The sequence below is a fragment of the Lissotriton helveticus genome, chromosome 1_2 (genome assembly GCF_964261635.1).
Source record: "Lissotriton helveticus chromosome 1_2, aLisHel1.1, whole genome shotgun sequence".
NCBI lineage: Eukaryota > Metazoa > Chordata > Amphibia > Caudata > Salamandridae > Lissotriton > Lissotriton helveticus.
In genome coordinates, this window is record NC_136058.1 from 415585380 (window position 1) to 415598407 (window position 13028).

Genomic DNA, 13028 nt, shown 5'->3' on the forward strand with positions numbered 1-13028 from the left:
AATAAAAATGCTGCAGTTGTAAATACATATCAACTACATTTTATTGAATAATGAAACCTAATAAACATAAGCTGATTATTAAAACAAAACAAAACATCAGTTGCCATACACATAAGAGACAAAATGTGTACATAAAAATCAACATACTGTAACACAGCAAAGTTATGTAGAGCACAATTCCTAATTTCGGGCAATCTTTAAAGTTTAACAATAGAAACGTTCATAAAGAACAGGAAAGGAAAGAAAGAAGGTGGGATACAGTGATTTCATTAATGTAATGCTTCCTACATATAGAAAAAAAACCTAATTACTTTCCTTAAGCAATAAAGTCTGCAAACTAAAATACTAAGAGAAATATATTGAACAATGAACATTTCATGTGTAATTTGAATTTAATTTGAATGTTTTAACCTCCTCAGCATTATTTGACTCATGATTACAACCTGAATGCTTTCTGGAAAGGAACCGCCTCATCGGGTTCAAATCATATCTTTTCCAACATTAGGATTAAAATGATAAACTTGAATTTCAATTCAATTCTTGGAGATCAACAACTTTAAATATATACAAAAACCATACACTTTGGTAAAATTGTCACCTAAACTTGAATTCAATCCACCTTTTTAATAAACACTTCCCATTCCAGCAAGCATCACAGGACCACTTGTGGTTATCTTCCCAATTAGTGATAATGTTTCAGATGTCAACAACAATAAATATGTTTAGAATTTTACCTCTGAAAGCAAAAACATGCCATTTCTGAATCATGGTGCAAAATAAAATGTAGGAACAGAAGGGCATCTTTAGGTATAGCATTCATTAAGGTTTGACCATGCTTGAAACTAGAATTCCTGATTGTTTGGACATTTAAATGTCATATTTTTGAAAGAGTTCTAACAGACCAGCAAGAGTTCCGCGAAAAATAGAAGATGACTGAATTGTACTTAGAGAAAATGTGCTGATAATTAATCTATTGATGTAAAATACAGTGGTCAGGCAATGCTTGTGAATCGAATCTATTCAGATTTTAACTCCATAGTTTGTTCAATAAATTGACTGAGCATAATACTTGAAGGTCCATCTCTCAGATCAGTTCTATTACAGTTTTATTTGCGATAACACTAAAAGATCAATGATATATAGATTTTAAAAGCCATGGGTGGAATTGATCCTTGGTCTAAATCTAGATTATTGTCTGGAATAGAAACCAGTTCAAACAGATCAAATTTAAAAGGAGTGAATATGTTTGTTATATTGGTTTAGAGTAAACCCAGAAGACACACATTGGACCTAAAACTCAGAAAATGTATCTAAAGATTATGATTACATCCTATGTATGTCCATAAACCGCTTAGGTGCTTTCCTGTTTAAGTGACAACATTTGCGAATATATTTAACAAAACATTAAAGCTGGATGTCAGAAAGTCTTTAAGTATTGTGTAAGAGTTATGTGTAATGGTTTTTATTTGATCTGAAGCAACACTTACACTAAATAGGTACGTGCACAGGTTATCATTCAACTAACATTATTAGCAAACTTAATTTGGAGGGAATTGAGAAAAATTGTCTCATGTTTCAAGGGTTTTATTGTTCAAAAATCCACTGGTTGGGTAATTCACAGAGTTTGCAAATGCTAAACCCCTTTTTGAAATGTACTAAGCCCATTTAACAATTCAGAATTTGGAAGGGGAATGTTAATAGTGTCCCTTCTGAATATGTAATACATCCTTAAGGTATGTATTAAGCTTTGAAACCATATGTGTACTGCAAAACAGTAAGAGGAGGTAGTAACCCGAGGGGGGCGTTTCTGAATCTGAAAGTAAAATGGGGTGCATTAAAAATGCCTTTATTTAAACGCAATAACAGACACAGGAGTGAGCTGACTCCACAAGCAACCACTTTTACCAAATGGATTATTAATGCAAGAACCTCAGTATTTTCTATATTGCTGAAATGTAGTCTCTAATATTTTTGAAATGTGGTGTAAATATTTGTTCCTGTTATTTCCCATTTCAATATTGTCATGAAATGTACCTATTCTTTTTGTCAAACATATTGAAATATCTTTTTTTTTATCTGTTTTATTTTGTAAATCAGGAGTAGAACATAGGTCCAGATGTGCACAGCGTTAAGCCCACAACCCATTGAGGGCCGGCCGCGTTGGTTTCAAGAGTTTCCCAGCATAGAAAAAGGCAATAATAAACTAATTGGAACACAGCATGTCGCCTACAACCCATGTTAGGCCGGCCGCGTGATCTAGTACATATAACAATATTAGCGTGTTGTGGGAAGTCTCAGGACCTGTTTAAAACCAATAACATTGAGAACACAGGCTAGAACCCCATATAAAGTGGATAGCGGTAGATGGACAGAAAAGGGTCGAAAAAAGAGATAGAAAGGAGAGGTATACAGCAAAGTAGGCGGTTGGGTGGACGGACGGGAATAGGTGTGTGACGGTGTCAGGTGTGGCGAATGAAGGTCTTAATGCTTGTTGAAGGGGTTGGCGGGCACTACTGTTCTAATTATGTGAGAAGCCTGTTAGGATCTGGCGAAAGTATATCATCCTCAAAGAGTCACAGCGCTTTTTAACTTTTGAGGGTAAATAACGTGCATGTTCTATTTTATAGAGGTATTAAACTAAGGGTCGCCAAACAGCTGTGAAGCGGGTGTCTCGTGATTGCAGTCGCGCTGTAAAAAGTTCCATAGTTATTACATACCACTAGCGCACAAACCAAGCGGCAATTGGGGGAGTCTCCGCTTTTTTCCAGTATAGTGCTATAAGTTGTTTAGCCGCCCCAAGCATGTGAAGTGCTATAGTGCAATCGCTGTGAGTGAGTGCATTTAGGTTATCAGGTTTGAGGTACTGGGCTTCCCCCTGGCTGTGGACTCAGGCAGGGGGAAGCCCAATACCTCCTTAATATGACTAAGGACTTCCTTCCAGAGCAGGATCAGGAGTGGACAATCCAATCAAATGTGATCATAGCCCGAATATCCTGGACTTGCTGCTAGGGAGGATAGACCGAAAACTGTGCTGTGTCCAGAACCGCTCCGATGAAAAGGAGCTTATAGGAGGGAATCAGGTGCGACTTCAGCACGTTAACTGTGAACCCCAGCAAATGCAGGAAGTCCGTCGTAGTCTGGAGGTGGGAGACGACAGCCTTGGCGAGCTCGCCTTCAACAGCCAGTCGTTAAGATAGGGGAAGACTGGAACCCCTGATCTGCGCAGATGAGCTGCGACCACCGCCATCACTTTCGTGAACACCCGTGGGGGCTGGTAAGGCCAAAGGGTAGCGTGGTAAACTGTAAATGCGTGTGGCCTACCGTAAACCGCAGGTAATGCCGGTGGGCAGGCAAGACGGGGATGTGAAAGCAAGTGGCCTGCAAGTCCAACGCTACCATCAAATCTCCAGGGTCGAAGGCAGACAAGACCTGAGCCAAGGTTAACATCTTGAACTTCTCCTTTCGGAGGAAGCGGTTGATGTCCCTGAGGACTAAGATAGGATGCAGGCCTTTGTCCTTCTTCGGTACCAAGAAGTAGTGGGAGTAGCAACCCCGACCTAATTCTGGCACAGGGACGCGTTTGATAGCTCCCTTGGCAAAGAGATCCATAACTTCGTGGAAGAGAAGGGCCAAATGATCCTCCAACATGGGATGAAATCACCATAAACGGCATGACCCTTATGCACTCCGCTGCTTGCGGAACTCCACGTAGACCCAAGAGTTTTTTTGTCACTTTGCGGAGTTCCTCACTGAGGAACTCCGCATAGGCTTAATCTTATCATTAATAAATAGATATCAGTCATATGTTAAGAAACAAGGGTGAGTAGAAACCTTTTGGGTGGAGTAAAATTTAAGACATTATTATTGTGATTTTTGGGCAATTAGTTGATTTTTGCAAGCACTAACACTTCTCTGTGTATAGTAGAGACCTTGAGAGTTTTGTAACTTTCAGATACTCAAATTGTGGATTCTGTTGCAATTAAAAATATTTCCAGGCCTGAAATTTCTTTGGATGTTGCATGCGGGCAGCCTAAGTTATCCTGCAAGAGTTTCTTGATGAATTCTATTGCAACTACAATATGTGCTCTCTCATGTAAAGTCAGGTTGTTAGAAGCTTTTCTGCAAACTCAAGATACACCTTACTTTTCACCTGGTGTGGATGCATTTCTCATGTTTAGTGATATCTCCTTTCTGAGTATAACGTTTCTGGCTTTCCCCTCCTGTATATGGCTTTAGTCCAGTGTGAATTCTCTCATGTGAAATGACATTGTATTCAAGACTGAACCTTATCTACAATTCAGAACACACATAAGGCTTTCTTCCCCCGTGTGAGTTCGCTCAAGTCAAGTGAGAAGTAATTTGTAACCAAAACATTGCTTGCATTTCGACAAGGTTTTTCCCCAGAGTGGGATCTCTCATGAAGCATAACACTGTCTTTCAGATTCAACCTTTTATGGCATAAGGATTTTCTCCAGTGTGGAGTTTCTCATGGTGAAATAGCGTTTTTCTCTGCAGCTTTTCTGGTATTCAGAACACTAATAAGGTGTTTCATCAGTATGGAGTCGCTTATAGTTAGTGAGGCTGTGCCTATCAAATAGGAATTTCTGGCATTCACAGAAATTGGTAATGTTTTTCCCCTGTGTGCGACTGCTCATGTAGAGTGAGATTGAGTTTATAATTGATGATTTTCTGGCATTCGGAGAACTGAATTATTTTGATGGTGTGTTTTCTTATGGCGCTAGTAACCATCTCTACCTCTGAATCTTTTCTGACATTTAGAGCACTGATAATTTTATTCACCAGTGTGGATTCTCACATGTTCAGTGAGATGAGATTTTTGGCTGAAACATTTTTGGCATTCGGAGCACTGATAAGGTTTTTCCCCAGTGTGGGTTCTTATATGCTGAGTGAGACGGCTTTTTACACTGAAACATATGTGGCATTCGGAGCACTGATAAGGTTTTTCCCCAGTGTGGATTTTTATATGCTGAGTGAGACTGCTTTTTTGAATGAAACATATCTGGCATTCAGAGCACTGATAAGGTTTTTCCCCAGTGTGGATTTTTATATGCTTAGTGAGACTGCTTTTTACACTGAAACATATCTGGCATTCGGAGCACTGATAAGGTTTTTCCCCAGTGTGGATTCTTATATGCACAGTGAGATGGCTTTTTTGACTGAAACATTTGTGGCATTCAGAGCACTGATAAGGTTTTTCCCCAGTGTGGATTCTTATATGCTGAGTGAGATCCCTTTTTTGCCTGACACATATCAGGCATTCAGAGCACTGATAAGGTTTTTCCCCAGTGTGGATTTTTATATGCTCAGTGAGATTGCTTTTTTGACGGAAACATTTGTGGCATTCAGAGCACTGATAAGGTTTTTCCCCAGTGTGGGTTCTTATATGCTGAGTGAGACTGCTTTTTTCACTGAAACATGTGTCGCATTCAGTGCACTGATAACGTTTTACCCAAGTGTGGGTCCTTGTATGTTTAGTGAGTCTTTTTTTGTCACTGAAACATTTCTGGCATTCAGAGCACTGAAAAGGTTTTTCCCCAGTGTGGATTCTCATATGCTCAGTGAGATAAGATTTACGCCTGAAACTTTTTTGGCATACTTTGCACTGAGAGTGGTTTTCCCCTGTGTGCATTCTGTCAAATTCTGTGAGATATGATTTATGGCTGTATCTTTTTGGGCACAGGTAACTTTTTTCCCTAACTTCGGTTATTTTGCCCTCAATTTTAGAGTCGGGCTTGTTTAGATAATGTTCAGCACTTATCTCTAAAAGAAATTGTGTGTAATCTTCTCAACACTTGAATTGAGCAAAAAATGTCGGGAAGCAGTCCTGTAACACCTGTTGAAATCTTTCTAACAGATAATAGTCTTTAGGTAATAGCCTCTCCGGCAGCAACTTAATTTGTGACTGAAGTTTTTCTCAAATCTATTTGTATAGGTTCTTAGCAATGCAGTAATAAGGTGTTAGTCTGATATTTAATGATTAAACTGATAAGTACCTTTTTGCACTGGTGTAATGGCAGTAACTGAGGGCTTTAGAACGTGCAGAGTACTATTGTGGATCATTAGTCGCAGAACATCAGTTCCTTCTACCCTTTACATGTTTGGGGTAAGTTTAAGGTTTGTAGTTCTGAGGATGAGGATTTATTTACATTAGATATAGCGCAACAGTGCTCCTTTAATCCATTTTTATATTTAACAGTTTTACATATGACTCCTGCACAACAGATAATGTTGAGGCGATTTACATAGAATTACAGAACAGTACACAATAAAAAGGAAACAATCTGAGATGGTCATTAACACAATAAAGTGGTGAATTTTTAAGGTTTTCGCAAGAAAGAGCAGAGTGGGTGAAGGTGTTTTATATCCAGAGACAGATAGTCTTAAACTTGCGTAACTGGTTAAAAACGGTTGTTGAACAAAGGTGATTTTCCAATCTTTTGGTTGTTAACGTGTCAGCTTCGGAGTCTTCTTTCAGCGTCTTTTCTTTGATGGTATCCAGAAGAAACCTTTAATTGTAACTTTCTTTTATGTAGTGTGTGCTTCCTCTCTAAAATTACATGATGCTTTAGATGAACGTTATTCTGTCATGCTGAGGCAATTTGTCTTTCTCATAATATTTCAGATGAGGATGCTGAAGCGGTCTTTCTACATTATTTCTGATGCTGTGTGCACAGATATGGCTTTGCTCTGGGTTAATGAAATGCAAAATTAAAGACTTCACTTACAGGTATAGTACTTTCCTTGCCACACTTAGATTTTTGGAAATTGTTTAAACGTAGAATGCTGGATGTCCTTCAGTTTTTCAAAATAATCCTTCTTATGCCACTGACATTCAGTTGCGTAGTGCTAAATCTTGCTTTCTTCGTCCGTAATTTCAATCACCTATAGTATTAAAATTAAATAGTTAATACATGTACATTTCCAAAAATATAATTTACAAGCCAAATCAATGCAGAATTTTGAAAATGTTGAGCTATTTTCCAGACAGAGCAGAGTGTAGAATGGTAGCATGAGAGTACTTGGATGGAAGAGTGGGGATTTGTAGAATTTTCAACATTTTATTAAGCTCACAAAGGATACATGTACCCTATGGAGTTGTAACATAGAATCCCAAAGGCACATATTAAAGTCATATGGACTGGCACCAAACAGATATTAAAAAATATATACTATTAATTAATTTGTAATGCAGATTTCTGGGAAGGGAATGACTCCTCCACGGACAACAGGTGTTTTCCCCTGCCCTGAGTTACCACCTACTTGTATCTGGTTTCCTGGCTTTTGAGTTTTGGTCTCTGCCTCGAGCAAATCTATTGTGTGCTGCGAGGACTATGCCTAGACCTATCCCTCAACTATGGTCCAGAGTATGAATCAAGGGCAATGAAATGAAGGCGGACTTTCATGTGTTCATTTTATTCCACTTGATTATCAGTTGTTAGGTTTTTCTGCACCTGGATTTACTGGGTGCAGAAAACCAGGACACAATCTTTTTCCAGACAGAAAAATTAGACTAAAAAGACGCATAAGACTCTGGGTGCAGCAGAAGCAGTCACGACTTATGCTGGTTTTTTTCACTAACTGAGGGAAACACACAATTCTTCCCTCTGTTGGTGTTCACAGTTGTTGTCAGCCTGTGATTCGGCGTTGAGTGCAGAGCGTATCGATTAGAGCCGAGGGGCCGAGCCGAAGAGGAGTTGACGAGCAAGCGGAGCGGAGCCTGGGACGACTGCCAGGGTTTGTTTTGTGACCGGCTCCCGCTTCACCCGCTTCCGGTTATACGGGCGCTTTAAGTTCTACAGATCTGCTTTGGGGGCAGGAACGGACGCTGCCGGCACCGCGGTGCTAAGTCGCTTGTGGTGCTGCTCGTGCGGCGGCTGCTGCAAGGCACAGAGGAGCCTTGGCCTGCCACCTGATGTATGTCAAAAATGTGTTCATTACATTTTTTTTTTTTCACAGTCCACAGGCAAAAATTACATCATCACTTGGTCCCACGCAGGGGATCAGAAAGCCTCAACAGAATTATAACAGATTGACAAAGTGCATTGATTAATATAAACCAGCTCCTCCTCTTATTAGATAAGCCAAACGAAAGATACAGCTTCTAAGTGCCCCGGAGCTGAGACAGAGAGATAAAAAAGAAAAAAAAGAAGAAGATCATGCAACTTTGCTAAGCCAGCAGATAGGTCTAAAGAAAATTTAACAGCCTTCTGTAACGGTCATTTCTCCAGGTTGCTCCACCGAGGTGTTGTATGCGGAAGAGCCAAAAAGCGTGGACAAACTCATCCTAACATGGGATAAGTAATTATGAATCTAACAAGGAACAAAGAAAAAAAACACAAAAATAAATCCACCCCCCACCCAACCCGTGGTGGCGGTGTGTTCCTACTAACGAGAGGTTGGTCGACACTGGGATTGTGATCAAAACTGGAAGAGATGGCGGGCTTCGATGGTGGAGGGACACACCGCAGATGGGCGGCCCTGGGAGAGGAAGGAGACAAGGGGGCCCCATTTAAATTCGAAATTCTTATAATTATCCCTGAAAATATCAGCCATACGTTCTAGGCTAAGCAGTCTCCAAAGACACGAGTGCCATAGGGAAATAGCTGGAGCCTCCCTTCTCTGCCAGGGTGACCTTAGCTGCCCCACACGCACCACTTTTAAAGTATGGGACTCAATTTCGGGCGACGACAGGTGGACTTCTTTTCCATCCCAATTCACTCCAATCCAGCTTTCGCCCCGGCCCAACATGAGGGACCCTTTGATGCCTGGAGAAGGGGAGGCTGCTTAGCTCCAATACATTTGTTCCACAATTTCGATCCCCTTACTTTTGATCAATGTCAAAGGGACTTTGAATTGAAAAACACGGAAAGATATCAGTATATCCAATTGATGCACTGGGCCCTCACACCTCAGATACGGGAGGCTGCTACTCGACCTCTCACAACATTTGAGGCCTTTCTCACCAAGACTGCTAACATGAAAGGGGTGACCTCATTTATCTATAGCTTCCTCCTTAAAACAGTGCTTTCCCCACGCCCCGGTATTTGTCTATGTGGGAAGACTTAATTCACCGTTTTATTTCCGATGAGGAATGGACGCATCTATGGTCCGACATCGCACGCTTCAATCATTCCTCAGAACTCAGGGAACTGCCGCCTGATTTTACGTATACACCAAGCATTGAGCAGAGCAGAGCTGAGGAGAGGAGTGGAGGGAAGTGCCTACATTTGCCGTCTGTAGGTGGACTGGCTCTGGATTCCGCTCTTGCTCCTGAACGATTGCCAGCATTCTCCCTTGTACTCTTGACAGCGATGAATAGCAACAAACGCGCAATGAACAGTGAGTGATGAGTGACAAGTGGCAAGAGGTGTGTGGCGTGTGGCGAGTAGCTAAGATTGATCGGTCCCTAAGTCGCTGAGCCATTGGAGTCTGTAATAAGTCTGTAATACAAAATCTGAGAAATTATGGAAAGAGGAAAGTGACAATAGACCTAGACCCTCTTGAAGCACCCCTCGGCCCCTGAATTACTCTGCATGCCTAGACTACAGCCCTACCCGGTGCCCGGATGTTAATCAATCGGTTAATTAATTAATTAATTAAGTAACCAGCAGTACCGGCGGATTCTGTACGGAGGTGTGCTTTGTGGGTGTTTTCCCTTGGAGGTGTTTGGTGGTGTTTTTGTCCAATCAAAGCACCGCTTTGGTCTTGTCACTGGCCCGTTTGATTCTCTGAAATAAGCAAGACTTCTTCACCTTAGAGGGTGTATTATGAGGTCAGTAAAGGAGCGGCCACCTTTCCCTTCTGTCAAAAGGAAAAGAAAAATACAACAAACACTAATATTAGATACGTTTAAAATAAAACAGGCAGGTGACATATAGTCCTTTAAATCATCTATGGTCCATATATTTGGGAAACTGGGAAAGTCGCCGTCAAAGTTTGATTTTATGAAAGATTCAACTGGTGCTATGCTAACATTGCTAACTAACCCATGTGATCTTCAAACTCCGATTAAACCACTGAGTAGAAAAAATATTATATCCCCTAAGCAAGGAGTAAGTAAACCAGGCCACCCTGAGTCTGAAGCTGAAGTCGAACGAATGTCAAATTGAACTAAGAACCAAGTCAACCATCGGGGTCAAATAACGGACCTAGAGATGTTAACTATTCCACTTACTGGTCGTTCACAACAAAAGGACCCAAAATGCACGAATCTAACAATGGGAGATACTCAGCAATTACTACCAACTTAGGCAGCCAATGCCAATAGAAGAGCAAGTAAAAATCAGAAAAGCTAACGGTATAGGGGAACTATCTAATTTGGGCCAAATAAATCAACCAGAACAAGAAGCTCCAAATTAACTAAATGGTGGGGTGAAAATCATAAGGGAAGCCAATACCCCACTGAAATCGGATCTTACTCTGTCTAAAAAAAATTCAGCTCAAAAACAGGACCAGCCGAAATGTAATCAAAATAACGGAACTCAAATTAATAAGGATGAATACACCAGCAACCCAGAAACTGCAGCGTTGGAGTACTCCGTATCAAAAAGACGTTTTGAATTGTAGTCCACAATTCATTCATTCTTGTGACGAGGGACATGATTTTCAAGGACCACAAAAAGAGGAGTATAAGGACCTTTCATTCATAAATGGGCAACACCATAGCCTAGGTACTTAGGTACCAGGAAGTGGGAACGCGGGAGCAATTTGGGATTTATTCTTCAAAACCTCACAATTAACTCTGGAAGCTTTAACATATAAGTCCAACAAAAAGGAGGTCCAAATAGATCTTGAGCTCTAAGGCATCCTCTGTTGCCGGAACTGGGCAGAAGATAACAACACAAAATAATCTAATAGTAAGGGCACAATCTCAGCCAATATCTACGTATGCAGAGTGTAGTTGTGCCCCACTCATTAAACAGGCTACCATTCCGGATATTTTAAAAACAATAATTGACGATGTAAAAGGGAATTTTCCTAATGCGGGAATTCAACCCATCAAGACCGACTGCCCCTCTAAAGATACAATAAAATGTAAAGACAATACTGTTGTTGAAAAAATAGATGATAAAACAAAAGATCAAGAAGTGATAAACCTATGCTCGACACAATCAGCAATGACAGACGCAGCTCCGGAAGTTCATCTATCACAAAGACAGAGGAAAAAACAACAGAAAGCAAGAAATAAAGCTTCTAAAAGTATTTAAAAAAAACAAATGCATCAGATATAGTGAGATTGAACACTGGAAACAACCATGACTAAATATCATATTGTGAAGGTGAGGGTAAACACATGCCTCCAACAAAACCCTTTTGCCCTCTATTTAATAAGGATCTATCGGAGGTACAAGCAGTTATGAAAAATAAATGCCTAAACAAGCAAGCTGATAGTATAAAAATTATAGAGAATGGGAACATTGAGTCCTTAGAAAAGCTGCAAGTGGAGGAATGTAATAAACAGGTGGAGAATAAGCCATCACAATTGGAAATAAATAGAGCAAAGAGTAAGAGTATCAGAGGGGATGAAACGAAGGGGAGATTTGTTAAAAACCTGGAAGGATATTAAATTACCACAAGATCTGGGAACCGAAACGAAGCAGTTACATAAACATCGACAAGCATGGTCTCAAACTGTTAGTAATCATAATGGAAAGTTAATTGAGCATGCTCAAGGTGAAAATAGCCTGCAACAAATTAAATTAAATAACCCAGGTCAAAAAGAAGGAGTGGTGCATGTAATTTTTACGATGGAATATAAATCTAGGGGTAATAATGAAACAACTTGCAAACATCCGGACCCAACACAAGATGGCAGGAGTATGCAAAGCATGTGCATCTACAGCATACATGCCTGAGGATTAATGGCCCCAAATCCCTGCCGTTGTATCTTGTCATGTTGTGGCTGAGTGTGCCATGTAATGTGGCAGGCTATAGTGCTTGGTGTGATTTGGTCATTTTTGAACAGTGCTGAATGGTTAGGCAAATTTTGATTTTCTTTGTTTTTGGGATCGTGTGATATAGTGCAGCACCTATCGTATGATGTAAATAAATTACATTGCTAATATACCATAAGGATGTGGGGTGAGTGTTACTAGGGCCGAAGCCTTGCTGATTATATGCAGAATAACAGGTCTGGGAAGTCACTACTGACTAGAGCAGGTTAGCAGCTGCACAGGTCTTGGGCATTGATCCTATTGAGGATAATATGTGACGGGCCACTAGTGACTGGAGCTGGCTAGCAACACGCTAGCCTCTGGTATTCATGACAAGCAGGGTAACAATACATGTCAATATTGACTGGAACTGGTTGGCAGTAGAGTTAACCTCTGGTTTTGAATATTTGCAGGATTTAAGGTACAGGGGTCACTACTGACTGGAGTTATTTAGCAGGATAATAGGTCTCAGGGAGCCAATACTGACTGAAGCTGGTTGGTATGATCACTAGTCCCAAGGTGCTACTAATGACTCAAGTTGGCTAGAATGATAACCGGTCCCAGGGGCCAGTGCTAACAGGAGCTGGCTAGTAGGCTTACATACAGGTCCAAGGGGCCACTACTGACTGGAGCTGGCTAAAAGAATAACAGGCCCAAGGGTGGTGGGGTGCGAGTGGCACCAGTGAAGGAAGTTGGCTAGAAGCAATGACGAAGTTTGGTATTGATTAAATGCAGGATTCCAGGTCACAGGAGGCACTGCTGAATACAGCTGGATAGCAGCAGTGGTGGCCTCTAGGAAGAAGGAATTGAGAAAGCATAACTGGATATACTGGTTTCTTTAATACAGATAATTGTTTACACATCATACACATCACTGCCACAACGTGCATTGATATATTACATTACCAAATTACAATCTTCTTATATTAATTTGATGTGTCTGTTAGCCTTAATATACCTGCAAAGTTACATGATTCTATTAGGGCCCAGAACCATTTTATTTACTGAAGTCCATCGGCACACTTTCCTGCATCTTGTAGTAAATTGAATACTGACAAACAGAAGTGTTATTTC

General features: G+C 40.6%; 2 protein-coding genes across 6 annotated transcripts in view; one reads left to right on the forward strand and one right to left on the reverse strand.

Moving 5' to 3' along the window:
• Positions 1–13028, forward strand: part of LOC144806995 (uncharacterized) — a 1119020-nt gene that overhangs the window by 914113 nt on the left and 191879 nt on the right. The window lies entirely within an intron of this gene.
• Positions 1–13028, reverse strand: part of LOC144807075 (uncharacterized) — a 62523-nt gene that overhangs the window by 12229 nt on the left and 37266 nt on the right. For 2 of the 5 annotated variants that reach the window (XM_078673065.1, XM_078673064.1), the window contains exon 4: positions 130–6903. The exons of 2 other annotated variants lie outside the window; for them this stretch is intronic. In XM_078673065.1, the coding sequence (XP_078529191.1) occupies positions 4793–5650 (858 nt within the window). In that variant the 5' untranslated portion in view covers positions 5651–6903 and the 3' untranslated portion in view covers positions 130–4792. Of the gene's footprint in view, positions 1–129; positions 6904–13028 lie in introns of those variants that run through there. One more of the 5 variants, XR_013606130.1, reaches the window with a different exon arrangement.